Source organism: Antechinus flavipes, chromosome 5 (genome assembly GCF_016432865.1).
Source record: "Antechinus flavipes isolate AdamAnt ecotype Samford, QLD, Australia chromosome 5, AdamAnt_v2, whole genome shotgun sequence".
NCBI lineage: Eukaryota > Metazoa > Chordata > Mammalia > Dasyuromorphia > Dasyuridae > Antechinus > Antechinus flavipes.
In genome coordinates, this window is record NC_067402.1 from 230,767,823 (window position 1) to 230,789,935 (window position 22,113).

Genomic DNA, 22,113 nt, shown 5'->3' on the forward strand with positions numbered 1-22,113 from the left:
ACCTAATAATTCTCTTTTTGAAGAAAATATTCATAAAATAAAGGTGCGAGATTTCCATGTAGTCTACAAAAGTTAGTGGTTTCTCTCATTCCTCTTTCTGATGCGAATATTTCTCACCATCTTCCATCATTCCTATCTTTGCCTTGAAGTCACCAACTATCTAAATACAAACTGACTTAATTTGCAGGCTTTTATTAAGTTCTTGATAGATTTCCCCCCTCCCTATCCCCGTTCTTCCTTCTATACTATGCACACAACATTGGTGCATAAGTGGCATTTATTTTTTTTATTATAGGTTTTTATTTACAAAACATATGCATGAGTAATTTTTCAACATTGACCCTTGCAAAACCTACTTTTCCCTTCCTTCCTCCCTAACCCCCTTCCCTAGATGTCTAATACATGTTAAATATGTTAAAGTATATGTTAAATCCAACATATGTATACATATTTATACAGTTATCTTGCTGCACAAGAAAAATCGGATCTAGAAAGAAAAAACCTGAGAAGGAAAATAAAAATGCAAACAAACAATAACAGAAAGAGTGGAAATGCTCTGTTATGGTTCACCCTTATTTCCACAGTTCTCTCTCTGGGTATAGCTGATTCTCTTCATTAACGAACAATTGGAACTGCTTTGAATCATCTCATTATTAAAGAAAGCCACATCCATCAGAGTTGATCATTGTATATAATCTTCTTGTTGCTATATATAAGGATCTCCTGGTTCTGCTCATTTCACTTGGGGCATTTATTTTTAAGTGACATTCTTTTTGCAAATCTTATTATGAGCCACTCCATACAAAATGATCAAATAAAATACACAATTCTGTAAATCATGTCCAACTCTTCATGACCCCATTTGGAATTTTCTTGGCAAAGATACTAGAGTAGTTGCCATTTCTTTCTATAGCTCATTTTATAGATAAGGAAACTGAGGTAAACAGGATTAAATAATTTGCCCAGGGTCATACAGCTAGTAAGTTTTTGCGACCAGATTTGAACCCCATGAAGATGAGCCTTCCTGATTTCAGGCCTGGCACTCTATTTACTTTACTGCCTAGTGGCCTATACAATATATAAGTATATAGTAAATACAAGTAATTTCAGCAAGATAGAAAAAACATAAGCAACTAGAGGGGATATAAGGAAAGACCTCATGGAAGGAGGTAGCACTTCAGATAAGATGGAATTGAGAGATTCTAAGAGGCATAGAGGTAAGAAAAGAGGAACATACTCAAGGCCTGTGAAAAATTATGAAGATTATTAGTTTTGGTTAGGGGGAAGAGGTAAGAAAATAACTTCTGTTTTGGACATGTTGAGTTTGAGATGTTCATAAACTATCCAGTTAAGATAGATCTAATGGGCAGCTCGTGATGCGTGACAAGTCTAGCTATATAGACCTGAGAGTGATTTGCAGAGTAATAACTGAAACTACATGGAGACAGTAGATTGAAGGATTTCCTATGGAAGTGGCTCATATCTGTTGGAAATGCTCTAGTCCATTCCCATTACAAAACCATGACAGCCAATGAATTTACCCAAAGAGGTTTAAGAGTGAGCCTTGGGATAACACCAGAAACAACATTCATGTCTTAGCATGAATTTTAACATAGTTTGGGTAATAAATGAAATATAATCCTTAATTTGAAGAAATGGGGCCTCATAAATAAACTAAGTCTTAATAGTATGTATTTCAAGATTGAAACATTAAAATGGTATGCTCTGAAAACATTTGTTTGATTGATCATGCAATTCCCAGGCTCAAGTTCTAGAAGCTCCCTTTCGCTTCTAGGATAAGAATTTTTTGTTTGGTATTTCTAACTTTGAAGGCTTACTGCAAATTAACTCCTCTTCTAAGGGAAGAGAATCCTGCATGACTCAACTTGCACTCTAGATTATAATATCAAAGGCTTCAATAATTTTATATCTGAGACACTAAAAAGAAAATCTGTTCTAGAAGGAAATCTTCTAGAAAACTGATGAAAAAAATTAAGTAACATTCAGAATTCATTTCAGTAAGGCAGTAAAAGGGATAGTGTCTAAAGAGACCAACGTGGTTACAATTAAATTCATACTTTAGAAGTACATGTACAAGACCATCAGGCAAATAAGTGAGAATAAACATAAAAGATAGCATATTCCTGTAAGAATTTAGATAGGCAAAATCAAATCCACTATGAATTGAAACTTGAAAAAATGAAGCTAACAAAAGGGCTTTTTTTTTTTAACCTCTTAGGAGAAAAAAGGGACAGAATTTATGCTTGGAATAATAAATGATGGAAGAACTATTTCTTTTCTTACGCCATCTTGCACACCAATCCACCTTCTACTCTTTCAGGTAGTCCTCCCTCATTAAAATGTAGTCTTCTTGAGTACATAGACTATCTTTTTTGCTTGCATTTGTATACAGGCAAACCACGTTCACTCTCTGGCACACGGTAATGCTTGCTTACTTCCTTTCTGTATTTGAGTTTATCTCTGGCCCAGTCCACTTTGATGAACAATGCTGCAAAATGTTACAAAAACCCTATCTGAGAACTTCTTGCCCTATCCTGTTTCTCCTTACAAGCAATATTGTTTTCATTTACTTAGAAATAATTTATAATCTAACCTGTCATCTAATCTTTATAATACATATACATTTATACATGTCTATATATAAAATGGTTTCAAAGAAAGCCTATTTGACTCAAGAAACTTTCCTGTACACCTTGACCTGACAAAAGCTTTCATCTAACCTGTACCCTAAAGTTGTAAGATGTGGGATATTACCTAATTGCATTATTATCTTGTCCATATTTCTCTAATTTCTTTGTGAGATTTTGTCCATTTCTTTGCTGGAACCTAGGGACATCATAACTACAGTATTTCTCTGGTCTATCAAATTAAAAAAAGGTTAACCAAGATAATTAAAGAAGGAAGAAAACTACAGCCTAATTTTTCTTCCCAGGTTAACCTCAAAAATATCACTAATGTCTTAAGACAGGGACTTTAAAACAGAGCAGTTTATAAATTAAGAAATCTACGTGTATTTGGCGGGGAGTGAGGGGGTAATGAGGTGGAGAGGGAAGGGTATTTTTAAATAAAAAGTTAGGAAATGTTTGTTCTGCAATTGTAAAGTTGTTATGACCTAACTCTTACTGGATCTTCATCCCTGGGCAGTAACGAGCCAAAATCAGGAAAGGGGGGCCATGGGTGTCCCTGGACAAGGCAGATTATAGCAAAGAGAGCAGAAGCCATTCAGTCCAAGCCCCTCATTTTACTGAGATGAAACTGAGGTGCAGGGAGAGAAAGTGAAATTGTCTCCAGCTTGGGAGACCTCTTGGGCTGAGGGGAGAGGACATAAACGAAAAATCTCGGTTTTGGTGATCCCCAAGAGAAACAAGGGTATTTCTACTTCTTGAAGTGGCGGCTTTTTTCTGGGGCTAATTTCAGTCCAGCTCGCTGTCCTTACGCACGCGCAGACGCTCAGCAAAGTTCCCCACCCTGGCTTTTCCCGCTACTGGATCTCTCGTACTATTCTACTGCCACTGCTTATACCTATGCCTCTGCCTCTGCCTCTGCCGCCTCTGCCGCCGCCGCCGCCGCTACCACGGCTAAGAAAAGCTTCCGGTGCGACGGAGGTGGTTCCGGTTCGCAGCGGTTCCCGAGTTCTGTGTTCGGCTCCCGGCCGGAAACCCCCTCGCGTGGCGCCCGGTTCCGGTTCGGTGAGTGGCGGCGGGAAGCAGGAGGGGGAGCCAAGGGAAGCCGGGGCACGGAGGCCGAGCTAGGCTTGGTCGGGACACAAACTTGACTGAGGTGGGGCTGGAAAGAGGAGGCAGCGGCTCGGCACCCTTCCTCCTTTCGGACCTGCCTCTTTCTCACCTTCGCCACCCCCACCCCCATCTCTCGCCAGCTAGTTCCCATTTCCCCCCCGGCAGCCGTTAATCCTGAGGGCCTGGTAGTAGTAGTAGTGGTGGTGGTGGTGGTGTTGGTGGTGGTGGCGGTGGTGAGAGTGCTCATCGTTACCCGCCGGCCTCCGGCAGGACGCAGCTCGCGCGCTACGGCTGAGGCCGCCCTCAGGGCTCGCGCCGCCTAGGGTAGACCGCGGTGGGAGGAAGAGGTGGGAGTAAGGGAAACCATCGGGTCCAGGCCAGCTCCCAGGAGAGTGCTCGGTCTAACAGGGCGGAATGGAAGCGGGGCAGCAGCCTTCTTAGAGCCTGGATCGGAGGCCGTTTAGGAGCATCTCTGTGACTTCCTCCCCTCCACCTCAGTGTATTGATTCCCTCTCTGCACCCACATCATGCTCCCTGTGAGCAGCTCCCGCTGTCACTCCACGGCCACCACTTGTGAGCAAGTCCGGAGTGCTGGAGTCGGGTTTCCTTTAACTCCCTCCTCCCCTTTGTTTGCTCACCTGATTCATTCCTCCTGGTAATTTCTCCAGGAGCTGTCACACTCAATCCCTTGAAGTCCCCGAACGTGCGCGGTACTGGAGAGATGTCCACTTTCTTCTGACTTCAACAGGAAGATGCCTATTTATCAGTAGCTGTGCAGTATGTTCAGTATCTTCCGTTGCAATAACTTACACCCCTTTTATCACTTCCAAGCCAGCCTTATTGAAGACTCTGCTCCATTTTTGGTGCCGTTTTATAAGGATATCAGCCGTTGTGGAAATTTTAAAAGTTAGATACAGAGCCTGGAATTCTATCCTTATTTATCTACTAACCCTGGTTTCCTTGGTTGCAAGTTCCAGCTTAAAATCTTACTTTCTGCAAGAAAACTTTACTGATCCCCCTTATTGCTAATTTCTTCCCTCTGTTAAATTATCTTCAATTTTATCCTGTCCTTATCATTGCAAAATTGTGAGCTCTTTGAGAAGAGGAACTTTTTATTTTATATCCCCAACGTTTAGCACAGTACCTGGCTCATAGTAGGCATTTAATAGGTGAGCCTTTCATGATTGTGAACTACTTAATCGGAGGAATATGATCATTGGTTGAATGGATTCTAGAATTTTTCATTCTTTAAATAATTGTATCACATAAATTATATTGAATTGAGAAATTGTATTTATCATGAAATTTGAAGCATATTTTTAAGCATGCCCTGGACCTTCTCTCCCCCCTCCTCCCACCCCTTTTTATCCCTCTCCTTGATACCTCTTGCTGTTCTCTTTTGGAATGGGAAGAAATGATGATAAATTCTGCTCTGAAATCCTGGTGCTACTCATTTCATTGCTTTTAACTAATTGCAAAACAAGTCTTGCTACCATCCATTTGATGAGAGCCAAATCTGATGGGTGGGAGTGGACATTAAAACAGGTTCTACTGCTGCTTATTTTAGATGATAGAACTGCTGCATATTGCTCTAGGTCTTCATCTTTTTTCAGCCCTTCTTCCTTTATCGTGGCCTTTACTTGGAAGTAGCAATAATATTATCCTTTTGTTACATATCCTTTGTTCTGTAGGAATCTACAGATAAGTGATAATATCTTTGACACAGCTTTCCTCCTTTCATCACCTTGATTCCTAACATTGGAGAGGTAAAATGTCATATTAGATTCCATAGGCAACTTACACTCAACATGTACAAAATTGAGAATTAGAATTAATTATTCTTTATATATTTGGTAAAATTTGCATGTAAATCTAGCTTTGAATATTTTTTCCTTAGGAAACTTCTTTATGGTTTGTTCAATTTCTTTTTCTAAGATAGGGATATTTAAGCAGTCTATTTCCTAAACATGTACATAGAGGAATCCATTGCTTTTCTCCCTCAATCTGAACTTTTTGCAGACTTTGCTCTTTCTTTTGAGAACACTATTACCATTTTAATGATGCAGATTCATAATTTCAGAGTCATCTTTGATTCTCTTCTCTTCCCCTCATACCCTATCTCTAATTAGTTGTTAGAACTTATTCATTCTTGAAATACCACATCTCTCATCAATTTCCTTCACTTTACTTATATGGCCCCCAGTCTAGTTTAGGCCCTTGTTTTTCAGTCATATCTGATTTTTCCTGACATTGTGGCCCATGGAGTATTTTTTGGCAAGAATAATGGAGTGATTTGCCATTTCTTTCTCCAGTGAATTAAGGCAAATGAGGTTAAGTGAGGTCCCATGGTCACACTAGTGAGTATCTGAAACTGGATTTGAATTCAGGATTTCTGGAATCCGGGTCCCGCAGTATTTTCTACTGAGCCATTTTATTGCTTTCTAGGCAATCAGAGGTTAAGGTGACTTGTCCAGGGTTACATAGCTAGTAAGTGTCTGAGGTTAAATTTGAACTCAAGTCTTCCTAACTCTAGGGCTAGGACTCTAACCAGGAAGCCATCCAGCTGCCCTCCATTTTAGGGCCTTAAATATCTCTCATCTGGAATATTAAGTAGCCCCTCCTATTTAGTCTCTTTGTTTCCAGATTTCTCCTTTTGAGTCCATTCTATATAACTGCTAAAAGGTTCTTCCTAAAGTATAGATGTGACTGTGTCATTTCCTTGTGCAAGAAGCTTCATAGGGCATTCATTGCCTTTGTAATAATATAAACATATTTTAACTTGGCATTTAAAGCCCTTCACAATCTTTTTTCTGCTGATTTTTCCAAACTTATTTCACATTATCTCTGATTCACTCACCCTACATTTCAGCAAGGCTGCCATACTTACTCCCTGAAGTTGGCATTCCAACCCCTACTCTTCTGTTTTTGATTTTGTCTTACTTGGTGTGCCCTCATTCAGAGTTGCACTTAAATCCATTTTTTTGCAAAGCCTTTGTGAATTTTGACACTTATTAGAATTCTCACCTTTCACATTGTAATATCCCCTAATAGCTTATGACAAAGAGCTTATAAGCTCTCTGAGTGCTATTTTTTTGTTTATGATTTTTCTAATTTAAAGTAACTATTACTGGACCCTAACTTCCTACCTTTACAATACCCAAATATTTCAGTTTGTATCTGGTTCAGTTCTGGGGAACCCTATCCTTTAATTAGGAGAATTAGATTGCTTGTTCTCACATTCTTTGGCAATTTAACAAACTCCCAGGAATAGTTCTATTCCTGGTTTAGTTTATAGCTAATATCCAAGTCTCCCTAAGTTGAAGAGTAAAGAGGTATTCAGTAATACAATATGAATCTAATTCCTATACACAGAGAAAGGCTAAACCTAGAACCACAAAGTATTGTAAAATAATTTAAACAGAATTTAGTGACATTACTATGGGTTACATTATGTTGGGATACTGATAATTAATCCTTACTAAAACAAGTTTGAAATGCTGTTAATTAGCTATTTTGAGGTTTGCCTTGGCTAAATCCAGTCAATTTTACTGGTAAAACAGATCCAGCTCTGCCTACTTCTAGTGGTGGTGGGTAGTTCTAAGAGCTTTTGAGTAGTTACTAAGAACTCCTCCCCTGATACCAGCCTGATCCTGCTGCAACCACAACCAACAATTCCAGAATATCCAGTTTGAAATGTCCAATAGGCAGTTGGTAATTTGGTTTGAAGTTCAGGGGAAAGCCAGGGGCTGGATATATATATAAATCATGACTCATACGTTTTAAAGATATTTAAACCCATGGTAGTGATGAGGTTACCAAGAGAAAGTATTGAATAGGTACTATGTCAGCCATGCAGCTAAAGTGCATGATATTGATGTTAAATCCACAAAGGAGGCTGCTGAGAGATGTTAAGTAGGAAAAGAACTAAGAGAGAACAGTGTCATGAAAGTCCTTCATTGTGCTTTTGAATGAGTATCTAGAGAGTGGTCAAGAGTCAGAAAACATGAAGATTGAAACAAGATCATATAATTTAATAATTAAAATACCATTGGTAACATTGAAATTTGGTTGAGAACCAGATTGAAGGGGTAAAGACAGCGAGTATAGATAGTTTTTTTCTGGAAGTATGGCTGAGAAAGAAAGAGGGATGTAATTAAGAACTTGTAAAGAGAATTGTAAAATACAGCTTTTGAAAGATTAGAGACAGTTGGACACATTTGAAGACAGTGGGGAAGGAACTAGCAATTAGGTCAATGATAAGAGAATGAAGAGATGACTTGAAGTTAAAACCTGCTGGAAAGATAAGAAAGGATAGGATCAAGAGTTCATGAAGAAACATGGGCTTCACCAAAGAGAAGTGCTTACCTTAATGTCAGATACTGGGGGAAAGGAAAGAGTGGGAATAGCTGTCTTTATTTATATATTTCCTCATAACTTTCCAGTGTCTCTCTTTGGATAACTACTAAATAGCATTCTCAGAGACTACTCTTCTATAGTAGCATTTATATAGTACTTTAAGGTTTTCAAAGCATTTTTAAGTATTATATTGGCACTGGAAAGAGTATTCCAGTGGACAGAGGCTGCTCTCCCTCCCTTTTCATAACAGAATACTTATGCATATTTGAGAAGAAAGTTAAAAGGTTCTTTTATATGATTAAGTTTTTATCAGTCATTCTTCTAAAAGGAAACGATCTCATTTTTAAGTAAGGGGAAAGAATCCCAGACTTAGAATGTCTGAATTAGCAAGGACCTCAGATGGTATCTTTTTTAACTTTTGCATTATATAGATAAGAAAACTAGATTTTGCTGAGGCTAAATGGCTTTTTCAAAGTTCCATGTTGTTGATGGGGCATTTGAATTTGAGGAGAGTGAATTGTGAGTAATAAATTGGGGATAGCCTTTCAGAAAAATCTGAGTTCATGTCCTGCTGACTGTGAGACTTTTACTGTCTCGTCTGACTTTTTATTACAGATGTTTCCCATCTGCTTCATTGAAGGCAGTTTTGATAACAGGAATTCTTTATACCAGTGAAAGCACAGCTATAACTCCACAATCTCCTATTCTCCAAAATCAAACCAAATCTCTTATCTTTGTTCTTTTTATCATTTTCACACAACCAATCACTTAGCAGAATGTGCTGGATTGTGTACTCTCCATTAGTGGTGTTATCACCCTATCAGGTTTTTGTCACTTCTTGCATAGATTATCATAATTAACTTTTAAATGTTCCTTGGTCTCCAGTCCCTCTCCTCTCTGTGTTTTACATGACTTAACAGAATGAAGGTTAAAATAGGTTTGGTATTTAAAGCAATTCCAAATTATTTTTTTTTTTTTTGCACTTAAATGTTTTAGCCAAAATAACTTATTTGCTGTTCCCTAAACTTGATCTTCCATCTCCTGCTTCCCTAAGCCTTTGTATAGATCTCTTTCATATGCTCTTTTTTCATTTTAGAAGCTTCAGCTTTTTTGAAGACTTAACTGAGTACTGCTTCTTATATGAAGCCTCTTCTGATCCTGCTTAATCTGTTTATGCTTTGTGTCTTCCAGTAGAATGTAATCTCCTTGAGGATAAGTTTTTGTTTTGTTTTGTTTTTTCAGAATTCAGCACAGAACTTTTTATGTAGTAAGTACTTAATAAATCTGCTTTCTTTTTTTAAAAGATCATTTTTATTTCATTAAATATTTCCCAATTCCATGTAAAAAAAATTTTTTAACAATCATTTAAACATTTTTTTGAGCTCCAAATTCTCTCTCTCCCTTCTCATTCATTGAGAAAAGATAAGCAATTTAAAATTGATTATACATGTGAATCCATGAAAAAATCTATTTCCATATTAGCCATGTCACAAAGGAAAGCATATATAAAACAAAAAACTTTTAAAAATTTAAATATGTTCAGTCTTCATTCAGAGTTCATCAGTTTTCTCCCTGGAGGTGCATAGCATTTTTTATTATAAGTCTTTGGAGTTGTCTTGAATCATTGTCTTTATTTCTTGTGAAATTTTTCAGTTTGTCATCTCTCTAATATTGCTGTTACTGTATAGTGTTCTGGTTTTACTCATTTCACTTGGCATGAGTTCATGTAAGTCTTCTTAGATTTTTCTGAAAAGCATTCTGCATCTGAAAGCATCATAATAGCATTTTATCACCATCACATACCACAACTTGTTTGGCTATTTCTTAATTGATATATGCATCCTATCAAATTTCCAATTCTTTGACACCGTAGAGCTCCCATAAATATTTTTGTACAAACAGGTTCTTATCCCTTTTCTTTGATCTCCCTGAGATATAGATTTAATAGTGTTATTGCTGGGTCATAGGATATGCATAGTTTTATAACCTTTTGGTTAGTGCCAGATTGTTCCTCTCCAAAGTGGTTGGACTAGTTTACAACTCCATTAAGTGTTCCAATTTTTCCACACTATCTCCAGCATTTGTCATTTTTCTATTTCTTTTTTTTCCCCCTCAATAGTACTTTTGTTTTACATGTAAAGAGAGTTTTCAACATTCATTTTTGTAAGACTCTGTGTTCCAATTTTTTCTCCTTATCTTCCCCCTTTCCAAGACAGCGTGCATTCTGATAGGTTAAACATATGCAGTCCTTTTAAACATATTTATATTTGTCATGTTGTGCAAGAAAAACAAAAACAAAGTGGGGAAAACTACAAGAAAGAGAAAACAAACCAACAAAAAAAGGTGAGAATACTAAGCTTCTATACATTTGATTCATCTCTCTGGAAGAGGATGGCATTTTCCATCCGAAGTCTATTTAGAATTGTCTTGAATCACCATATTTCTGAAGAGCCAAATCCATCACAGTTGATCATCACATAATCTTGTGATTACTGTGTATGGTGTTCTCTTGATTCTGCCCACCTTACTCAGCATCAATCATGTAAGTCTTTCTAGGCATGTCTGAAGTCATCATTTCTTATAGAACAATAATATTCCATAACCTTCATATACCATAACTTACTCAGTCATTTGCCAACTGATGAGCATTCACTCAGTTTCCAGTTCCTTGCCACTACAAAAAGGGCTGTTAAATTTTTTGCACATGTGGGTCTTTTTCCCTTTTTCTGCCTTATTAAACCTATCTGGTCAGTATGAGGTAATAACCTGAGCTGTTTTGATTTGCATTTCTCTAATCAGCAGTGATTTAGAGCATTATTTCCTTTGACTGTAGATAGCTTTGATTTCTTATTAATACTTTTTTATGGGAATGCCTTGTGGTTTTCAGCATGCCTTAGATTACTTTCGTGATGTTACCATGTCCTCTCTTGCTTCTGCAGTTGTGTAGGTTATCATATTCCATGTCTGAAATTTCCTTCACTCATCTTGTCAACTTTCTCTTCTAAATTCAATTGAGGTACCATCAATCCCTGGAAGTTTTTTCTGCTCTCTCCTATTCTCCAGTTAAAAATAAGCTCTTCCCCTTCAAATTGTTGTGCAGTTTTGCCTATACATTTTCTTTGCAATTTTCATGTTCTTCCTTGTAGCATTTGATTTTAAGCTCCTTGAGGCTGAAGATTATGTTAGGAACTTATTCTTAGCACATGGAAAGTTGTAATCAATGCTTACTGAATTAAATCCACCTGTGTTTGAGACTGAAGTAATTATCACGTTCCATAAACCTGTTCCTTTTTTTTTTATTTTTAAACATGTACAGTTCCCTTTTCTTCACCTATATAAAGTCAGTTGCCAAATCCTGTTGATTCTTCTTAGGACATGTTCTGCATTCACTTCTCCTCTCCATTCCTATTGTAACTGTCTTAGTTCCAGGTCCTCATCTCTTCTCACTTAGAAGAAAACAGCCAGAAGACTATTACAATCTATCTTCAGTCTATTCCTTTTCCAGTACATCTTCTACTGTTCAAGTAATTTTGTGAGTTTTAATAATCCCATCATTCTAATCCCTCCTTTGACTTTCCATGTCTGACTAGTAAACTATAAATTGCTGTTTCTAGAATTTAAGACTCTCTAATGTGAGATCCAAACCTAATTTTTCCGGCCTTCTCTTTATTGCTTTTTCTAGTCAAACTAGAATCCCCCAATTCACCACCTGTTTTCATCTTGCCTACAGACCTTTGCTTCTCTTATTTCTCTTTTTACCCTCTTTGAATTAACTCTTTCCTTTCCTCCACTATCTCTGACCCATCTTTTTTCTTTTATTGGAGTCCTAACTTCAAAGCCCTATCTTCTATGAAAACTTCCCTCACCACCTCTCTTTACAACTAATCTTCCTTTTCTCCTCCAAATGAAAATGATTTATTCTGTTTTTTTAAAAAAAAGATTTATTCTTTAGAGGCATCATGCTGTAATAGAGTTCAAGACTGGAATCAGGAGAGACTTCAAATCCTATTTCTGACATTTAGTAGTTTTGTGACCATGGGTGAATATCCAAGCCTAAATTTACTATAATTGCTCTCCCCCATCTGCTAGCCCTTTTACCTCATTAAATTTTTTGTTTTGTACCTTAACCTTTTTTTCACTGCCTTGACTCTTAAAAAGTACTCTAAACTAGATGCTTCCAAATAAACCTGACCACATCTAAGCCTGCTGTAATCTTAGTCTTCCTTTTTCAATGCTCCTTGGAAATCATTCTCATTTTTTTTAAAGGTTCACTGCGTCTCCTTCATTTTTCATCCTCTTTCACTTCTTTACAGCATTTGATACTTGTTGATCCCTTCATCTGCTTTTGGCATCTTTGAAAGTCCAGTTTTCTTTGTCTAAACTATTCTTTTCTCTCTCATTGATTTCTTCTGTTAAATTGGATATTTTCTAAGATTCTTTGGCTTTTCCTTGTCTCTCTCCTTTACTGATTTTGTTTATTTAGTCCCATGCCTCCTCTGTGCAGATGTCTTCTATATCTTATCTGTCTGTTTATCTATCTATCTGTTTAGTTCCAACTTCTCTCCAGAAGCATTTCTACCAAAATGTTTTTGATGTATTTACATTCAACAGATACAGAAAAGATTATATTACCCTACAAAACCATTAGGGCAGCTAGTTGGCCCAGTTAGCACCAGGTCTAGAATCAGGAAAATTTGAGTTCAAATTAGGCCTTAGACACTAGCTTTGTAACTCTGGGGCAGTCACTTCACTGTTTGCCTCAATTTCCTCATCTGTAAATGACTTGGAGAAAGAAATGGTAACTCACTACAGTATCTCTTGTCAAGAAAATCACAAAAGGGATCATAAAAGAGTTGGACATGACTGAACAACAAAATGATTTCCCATTATACTTTTCTGTTGATTGTATTATTAATCTCTTCTATTTCCCTTACCTTCTACATCCACTTAGTTGCTCAGGTATGTCAATCTGAATTACATGGTACAGTGGATAGAGTGAACCTGGAGTCTGGAAGATTTGAGTTTGACTCTGCCTCGGATACTGATAAGTAATGTGGCATTTGACTTCCATTTGCTTCTCTATTGTAAAATGGAGGATAATAGCAATGCCTAACTTGACAGGTTGTTGCAAAGTTCTAATTAGATAACATTGTAAAGTTCTTTGCAAATCTTAAAACCAGTATAAATGCTGACTCTTACTCTTAAAGCTTCTCCCTTCTGTTGCCACCCCTATTCCATGACCTCATTACCATCAGCCTGGACTTCTGCCATAAACTCCTCCATCATCTCCCAACCTCTAGTCTCCCACCATCCCTTCAGAATCATTGTTCATAACCTATTTAATTTGACAGATAAGAAAGATTTTTACCTTTCTTATGCACAGATCTGACTTGTCATTTTGTTGTACAATACCCTTTGGCCCAACTTCCTATCTGAATAATCTAGATTGTTAAGTATGGCACTCTTTAAGATGGCGGGGGGAAGTTTAGAGAAGATCTAATCTTGACTGCCACATCTAATGAGATGACTTAATAAGCAACAATTAGCAAAATACCTAATAATAATAAAAAATGTGATGCTTGAAAGCCTGAAGAATTATTCTGCTGACTATGAAATATAATTAGAGAAGCCCAAAATACAATACAAAGTCTTAAAGCTATGTGCTATTTTTGTTCTTTTGTAATTTTTCATTTTATTGATATGTTTTGTTTTTACATTGTGTGTAATTATTTAGTTTACTCCAATATTATGAGAAGTTTCTTGTAACGAAGTAGAGGTTAAACAAGATTAATAATAGAAAGGCTTCATTTGAAAGTGCATGTAACAATCACATCTGTGATTGCCCCCCATCTCTGTTTTTTAAAAAAATAGCAGAAATCTATTTTCCTATCCCTAAGCTATTAGAAAAAAAACCCCAGATTTCTTTTAATAAATATGTTCATACATTTATTCTGCACTGTGAATCACTTCTCTGTCATATATCACATATTTCAAAAGTCCTCTGGAATCATGAATGGTCAATGTATTGAACATAGTTCTTAAAGCTTTCAAAGTTGTTTGTTTTTATAATATCATTGTCCTTGCATAAATTGTTCTGGTTTTGCTTATCAGTTTGTAAAAGACTTCAAAACTGCTTATTTTTAGAATTGATATGCATTGTTCAGTTTAACTTACCTCCTGTATCAGTTCACAGAGATCTTTCTATGTCCTTTTGAAATCATCGTTTTCCTAATTTTTACAGCACAATAGAAATAAATCATATCCATATTCCACAACTTATTCAGCTATTCTTCAGTTGTTGGAATTGGTAGGGAAAATGACAGTTGAACTGGACTTTGTCTAATGAATAGAATGTCTTAGATAATAATGGGCAAACAGCATTCCAGGATTAAGGAATATAGTCTGTGCTCCAGACAAGTCTAAAGGCATAGTTAGTAGTAATGTGAGATAAAACTTGCAAAACAAAGCAGTGTCAAATTATGAGGGCCTTAAATGTTAGAAAAAAAGAGTTTGAAATTTATTTGAACAAGTAGCAAGGAGCCACTCAATGAAGATTCTGAACAAAGCTTATTACCTGACCACACCTATCTTTGAGGAAGGATATCTGGCAGCTTTATAAATGGTGGGTCAGGGAAGCAAGAGAGCTAAGATCTTAGATGTTTTCTAGAGTGTATCTCCCTCCTTTTGCAGGTGAAGAAATTCGGGACCAGAAAAAGAAAGGGACTTAGCTAAGGTCACAGAGGGAGTTTCAGGGTAGTAGTAGATTTTCTGACTAACCCTTGTACTAAGCCATTTCTTTAATTTCCTTCAAATTGGTGCTACTCCCATATCTTAATAAAGCTGTTGAAAGAGAATGAATGACTTACTCTAGCCAAAACTTAATAGTTTTTTTCTCAGTCCTCTTACTACAATCTCTTTTTGGCACTACTATACTTTTTAGAATGTTCTGGGAGGTTTTTGCCTCCTATTAAGTAAGCAGAATTTCTAAGGTGGCGTTTCTAATATTTCAGGACTTCCACTTTCATAAAGTGAGGTTAAAATTAAGACAGAATTGTTAGCAATTTTAGAATGCAATAATTCACTTGGCAGGACTTGGTCAATTGAATTCACACAATCATGGGGACTGGATAACACCTATCTTATAGGCTAATTTCATTATTTCAGTGGCAGCAAGAAAAATTGGGGTTGTTGTTATTTCAGATTTTCTAGGCAAAATTTTCCCCTTCTCTTAATTAAAATGATATAGTCAGACACTCAAGAGATGATTTTAACATACTCTTTTAATGAAATAATTATGTTGGAACTTCAGAATCTCTCCATACTATTTGTTAGAACAGCATCAGAGGTCATTATCATATCATAGCTATCAAGGAATTTGTGAACCCAAAGTTAAGCCTTGAAATTTTCTTGTTCCACTTTTTCTCCTTTGAAAACTGTGTTTATTTTATTATGAAGTAATTATTTTCTGCCAATTGGCTCATTTTTCTATTTCATACAAACATTCCCATGTTTCCCCCTAATATCATATATTTCTTATGCCCTTTGTGGCTAAACTTCCTGAGCTCTTTCGTTTTCGCTCTTCTCACTTTATCCTTAACTCCTTAAGATCCATCTTCTGACAGAAACTGTTTTCTACAAGGTTACTAATGATTTATTAATTGTTAGATGCAGTAGCTTTTTCTCAATCCTCATTTTCCCTGACCTCTGCAGCCTTTAACACTGTTGATCACTCTTTTCTCTATACTCCTCTCTGGATTTTTGGGACAAAAGAATAACCAAACCAAGAGTTCCCCTCATCCTACAAGTGTCTGCAGCCATAAGAGTCCCTTCCCCTCACCTGCACTCACTCAGTATTATTGATTCTTTCTCACCCAGGGCCACTTCTCTGCATCACAGCTAGGCCTGGCAATCCTAATTAGTCCATGGTTCCTTCTGTCATCCAGACTAAGACCCCAGACTACCAACACAATCTGGAGGTGAAAGTTTCTGTAGTTCCTGCTAAGGCTCTAGCCAAACCCAGCTAGCCCCAGGCCCCACTGTGGAGCTAACCTGGAAGTGTTTGCACTTTAGAAAGGTTAATCCTTGGCCTGGGGTCTCACTTTGGATCTTGTGTTGTACTAAGAGCCCTGTTCTGTCTCGTCTTTTTTTTTTTTTTTTTTTTTTTAAACTGTGTTTACCCTGAGAAGCAAATATGCTCTGTTTGTGTAGGAAATCTGGAGAGTTTGAAATTTTCTAACATACTCCTCCATAGTCTCAGAATTCTCTGGTCACATTTATTTTTAAAAAACATGTCCCAGAAGTCCTCCTTCCCTAAAATCTCCTGCACATTACAGTCTAATGGCTATGGCTGTGGGAAAGAGTTGAGTTTGGGTGCTCATTGAGTGCTAGAATTTCCAAGACAAAACTATTTTCCCTTTTACATTACATCTCACTAAACTATAAGCCACAAAATGGGGAATTAAGTGGAACTCTTTCTATCCTTTAAAAAAGCATTCTTTTTTGTGCACTGAGAGAATTATGTGCATATGGTATCTAGGAAGGGGCATTTTTCCCATTAAGTTAGAGAACTGGGAAATGGTAGCAAGTGAGGAGCAGATTGATACATTCTATATAAGATCAATCAGCAGAATTGACTTAGTTGTGATTCCAGAAAGGGAAGTGGGTTTAAGGAATTAGTACTAGCTCTGTGGGAAAATGGAGTAAATAGTGAAGTTAAAGATCATTGCTTTCCTGAACTGGTTCTAGAGAGACATCTTTCAATCAAGTCTGGGAAGAGGTAGAGAGCTACTAGAAAAGTAGGGAGTTTCTAAAGTGAGGAGAGTAGTGAATAATCAAAAGTTGCTTATTCAGTGATTTGCCTGATGAAATAGACTATGAAAAGACTACTTTAATTCTATGACAGATCTCATTTTCTACTCTTATTCAAAGTCTAAAGGCATTTTTAAAAGAAAATGTGTGGGAGCAGAGTTGGAAACAGTGGTCATATTCTTTTGTCTTTTGAGTTGGAAAATTTGGCTCATTAAGCAATTTTGAAACTTAAGTTATTGGAGAAATCTTAAGGGATCTTAATGATCAGACAATCTTTAGCAGTTCTAGGAAGATGTTGTGCAGTATAATATGTAAACTTTCTATTGTGCATTATATATTATTTCATCTTAGGGACTACAACTAATGTTAAGAAGACAAAGGCAGAGAATTATATACTGCCAGACTTTTATCTATCATTTTTTCTATCTGTATATCATTTATGATTAGATATGTGAATGAGCTAAGAAAGTTCTTCTGTGTTAATTTTAGATAAATCTGCCAGAATTAGAAGGTAGGCTAAGTCTGATTTATTGGAAAGAGCACCAAACCATGTTATAAGTAAGAAAGCTTGAATTACAATGTTGACTTTTTAGTTTTATGCAAGTTGTGTGACTGTAAACAGATTATTTATCTTAATTCTCTGGTTCTGTTTGTTCATTTGTAAAATGAGGGAGTTGGACTAGTGAATGATGTCTCTTAGAGATTTCACATTTGTGGCATAGTCTAAAGAGACATTTTCAGTTTACTTCACCTTAGTTTTATTATCTTCTAATCGTTCATTTTTCTGTCATAGGATCATAGGATCATAGATCTAAAGTTAAAGGGGACTTCAGAAAAGACCATCTAGTCCAGGAGTCTTTAATCTGTGACATTAAAACAATTTGGGGGGAGATAACTTTCAATATAATTAGTTTCCTTTGTAATAATATGTATTTTATTTTATAGATTTAAAAACGTTTTTCTGAGAAGGGGTCCATAGGCTTCATCAGATTCCCAAGGAGATTCATGACCAAAAAAATCATCAAGAACTGATCTAGTCCACTTTTTTGTTTTGCATTTGAGGGAAATGAGGCCAATTCCCTCTTGTTTATATTTATTTTGCTTTTAACTATTTACAAAGAACACAAAGACTAACTTGTTCTCTTATGTATTAGTATGTAATATTCCTTTATGTACTGTCTTTTCTAGGGCCATGTATCTTCTCTGAATTATGTGATGTGAGAAGGCTGGACATGGGTAAGGACAACCATATGAAGTAGAAATGTTGATTCCTTGACAATGTAGCTGCACTAGAGATAAGAAAACAAAGGTCTTGACAGATCTCATTTTCTCATGTTTCTTTGCACTTAATGGTATTTGTTTTTTTTTTTTTTTTAGTTTTTCCAGTTCTAATTACTTACCACATTACAGATCTTATTTTGATAAGGAGTTTCAAAAAGAGCATTTAAAAAGCATCTTCTTATTTCTCTTACAGAAGAAAGCAAAGTAAATTATTTGTTTTATGTGAATTTTTGATTTTATTTAAATGATCTTGGGAACTGGTGGCAATAACATTTCCCACTACTTAGTTCATAGCATTCTGCTTTTTTTTTTCTCTTGTAGAAAGGATCAATATAAGAATCTACTGGTAGCCAGTGTGAAGGAAATTTGAGATTGGCTATAAAAATACTGGTAGATTACAGTTTTACTATATTCTCTTGTGATGTTTATATTATATTGGCTCCCTCCCTACTTCCTTTATTTTTTTCCTATTATCTTCTTTTCCACCTCCTCTTTTCAACATATCCTCCTTCCTATTTCCCTTCCTCTCTCTCAGCCATATTACTTGTTGTTATTCTCATTGAATTTTGATGGTTCTTATCAATTTAGACTCTATCTATTTGGTTAATAACAAATAGTACTGAGTCATAAAACTAATCTCAGTTTGGAAGAGATCTCCCAGGTTATCTAGGACAGTACTTTCTGCATAGGAAATTCTCCCATAATATCCTCAACAAATTGGCATCTAGCCTTCACATGCATACTTCCTCTAGGACCAAGCAGAAAAACCCTCTTTTATATAAATCCCTGAGATACTATTTCCCTTCAATGTCTTTCCTTCTCAAAACTACAAAGTACCTTCAGTGTTCTCTTTAGTTTCCTTATCTGTTCTGGTGACTGTACTGCATTCAGGTTGCCATTTTCCTTCCTAAAATATGGCCAGAACTGAATAAGCCATACACATACTAAATAGGACAGAGTACAAGGGAGAGCATCACCTCCCTTACTTTGGACGCTATGTCTATTAATGCAGTATAAGATAGATTTAGTTTTTTGGCTAACATGTCACAGGGCTAACTAATTGAGATTGTAGTTCACTGAAACTCCCAGAACTCATTTATACAAGATGTTTTTTGACTATCCTTTCCTTGTTCTGTCCTTGGACATTTTACTTTTGAATCTAAGGACAAAACTTGATATTTATTCTTTTTTTTCCTTTTTGTGCGGGGGATCACCTATTGTTAGAGGCTATATCAAGGATGAAGGTTTAGCAAAACTTGTTTAAAAGGAATATATTAGTAAGAGGAGAAAGCCAATAATATGAATTATTACGTTTAAATAATGAAGTTTCTTACTTTACCACAAGCCCCATATATTGAGTTAAACCTAGAAATGTATTTATTTGCTTATTTTATTTGTTATGTATTTATTTAAAACTTAACTACAAAATAAAAAAAGAAAAATAATTGTCATGTGCATAGCAGAATATGAGAGGATTCAAAATATGTAATGCTAAGTTTGCATTTCAAGAAAGCATATATAATAATAGAAGACATGGAATTCAGAACTATCTATCTTTCCTTTGCTCCTACAATGAACTTTTAACCTTATTCTTTCTTCTCCCTTTCCTCTTCACCTCCCCCAAGCAGGCTACAGTTAAGCATGGGTATATTTCTATATACATACACATATGCATATACATACATCTGAAGCAATATTAATATGACTGATATTAATGTAGATTTCTCTTTTGATTGAATTTTTTTTATCTTTACCTGAGATCAATGATTATTAACCTATTTTTTTCCCAATAAATTATACTTCTAATTTTTGTTATTGTGTTTATGTATCTCTCTTGTTTCCTGTCCTTGCTAACTCTTCTATTTTACTTCTATCCGCTAGCTTGCCCTGATATATTATTTAACCTCATCCTGCCCCAAGAATCTCTCCCTTATCCTCTCCCCCTACCCTTTCTCTCTCTGTTTATTCTTTCCCTTTAATCTATAGAATTTATTCCATTCCCATTAATCTACCCACCTTATACCATACCTTATCCTATTCCCTACCCTTTTATTTCTTTATAACGTGAGTTCTTATTGAGGCCCTTGAAATTAATCTTTGATGTTGACTCTTTGATATTTAGCCTTAATCAATTTTTTCTTCTTTGATTCAGCCCCTTAATTCTATTCTGTTGAAATCCTTTCTGAATCCATATCTGTTTCTTAACATATTAGTTGGCCTTTCCAGCTTTCTGTCATCTACCAGTCAGACAAGTATACTATTTGTACTTTCATGCAGGAGAGTGTTTTAAAAATACTGTACAGGGCTCAGGACAGGTACCTGGGATGCTCTACTGTAAATATCTTTTCAAATTGCTGTAGACCCTTTATTCCTTATTCTTTGGATCCAGCTATTCAAACAATTCAGAACCTACCTAACTGTACAGTCATTTAACTCACATTTCTTTTATTTTATCCAGTAAGATATGGTAAGATACTTCAGCAAATATGGAGATATCCCAGAATTCACTATCAATGTTAATCCCTTGACTGAGTAACTTGTAACTGTCAAAAAAGGGAATGAAATTCATCTTCCAAGCACTACTTCTCTTCCTAGAATCATTCATTCTAGAAATTTGCCTGGTCAAACTTACCTGCTTATATTTGGAGACGACTATTTTTTTCAAAATGAGTATTGTATTTTCTTGCCTCTAAATTTGCTGTTTTCCATGATTTTTGAAGGATCATGTATCTCCACAGTTACATGTGCATACATTTTTTCATTACTTTAGGACAGGGGTCCTCAAACTATGGCCCACGGGCCAGATGCGGCAGCTGAAGACGTTTATCCCCCTCACCCAGGGCTATGAAGTTTCTTTATTTAAAGGCCCACGAAACAAAATTTTTGTTTTTACTACAGTCCCGCCCTCCAGCAGTCTGAGAGACAGTGAACTGGCCCCCTATTTTAAAAGTTTAAGGACCCCTGCTTTAGGATGTCAGGTTCTAAGAGCTTGAACTACTTGAAGAGAACTAGGTGCTTCTTAATCACCTCATCTATTGCAAATCTTATGCGCATTTCACATTCCTGATAATCATTTTCATGATTGTCCAACGAATTTTTCCCCTTAGCCAAGGCAAAATAAAGATTGTCATTTTTTTTTTTTGTCATACCTTATTATGCTATATACACCAAGCAGTGATCTTGTCCCTTCTTTAATCATCTTCTTGTCACATTGATGCATTGTTGGTGGAGATATGAACGAATCCAACCATTCTGGAGAGCAATCTGGAATTATGCCCCAAAAGTTATCAAACTGTGCATACCCTTTGATCCAGCAGTGCTACTACTGGGCCAAACCCCAAAGAGATACTAAAGAAGGAAAGGGACCTGTATATGCCAAAATGTTTGTGGCAGCCCTTTTTGTAGTGTCTAGAAACTGGAAAATGAATGGATGCCCATCAATTGGAGAATGGTTGGGTAAATTGTGGTATATGAATGTTGTGGAATATTATTGTTCTGTAAGAAATGACCAGCAGGATGAATACAGGGAGGCTTGGAGAGACATGAGCTAAGTGAAATGAGCAGAACCAGGAGATCATTATATACTTCAACAACGATACTGTATGAGGATGTATTCTGATAGAAGTGGATTTCTTTGACAAAGAAAAGATCTAATTCAGTTTCAATTGATCAAGGATGGACAGAATTAGCTACATTCAAAGAAAGAATACTGGGAAATGAATATAAACTGTTTGCATTTTTGTTTTTCTTCCCGGGTTATTTATACCTTCTGAATCCAATTCTCCCTGTGCAATAAGAGAACTGTTCGGTTCTGCACACATATATTGTATCTAGGATATACTGGGACATATTTAACATGTATAGGACTGCTTGCCATCTGGAGAAGGGGGTGGAGGGAGGGAGGGAAAAA

General features: G+C 36.3%; 1 protein-coding gene across 1 annotated transcript in view; it reads left to right on the forward strand.

Moving 5' to 3' along the window:
• Nucleotides 1–3,627: 3,627 nt before the first annotated feature.
• SENP1 (SUMO specific peptidase 1) overlaps nucleotides 3,628–22,113 on the forward strand; it is an 80,973-nt gene continuing 62,487 nt past the window's right edge. The window contains exons 1-2 of the mRNA XM_051961128.1: nucleotides 3,628–3,710; nucleotides 18,111–18,158. Coding sequence (XP_051817088.1) covers nucleotides 18,155–18,158 — 4 coding nt within the window. The 5' untranslated portion in view covers nucleotides 3,628–3,710; nucleotides 18,111–18,154. The remainder of the gene's footprint in view (nucleotides 3,711–18,110; nucleotides 18,159–22,113) is intronic.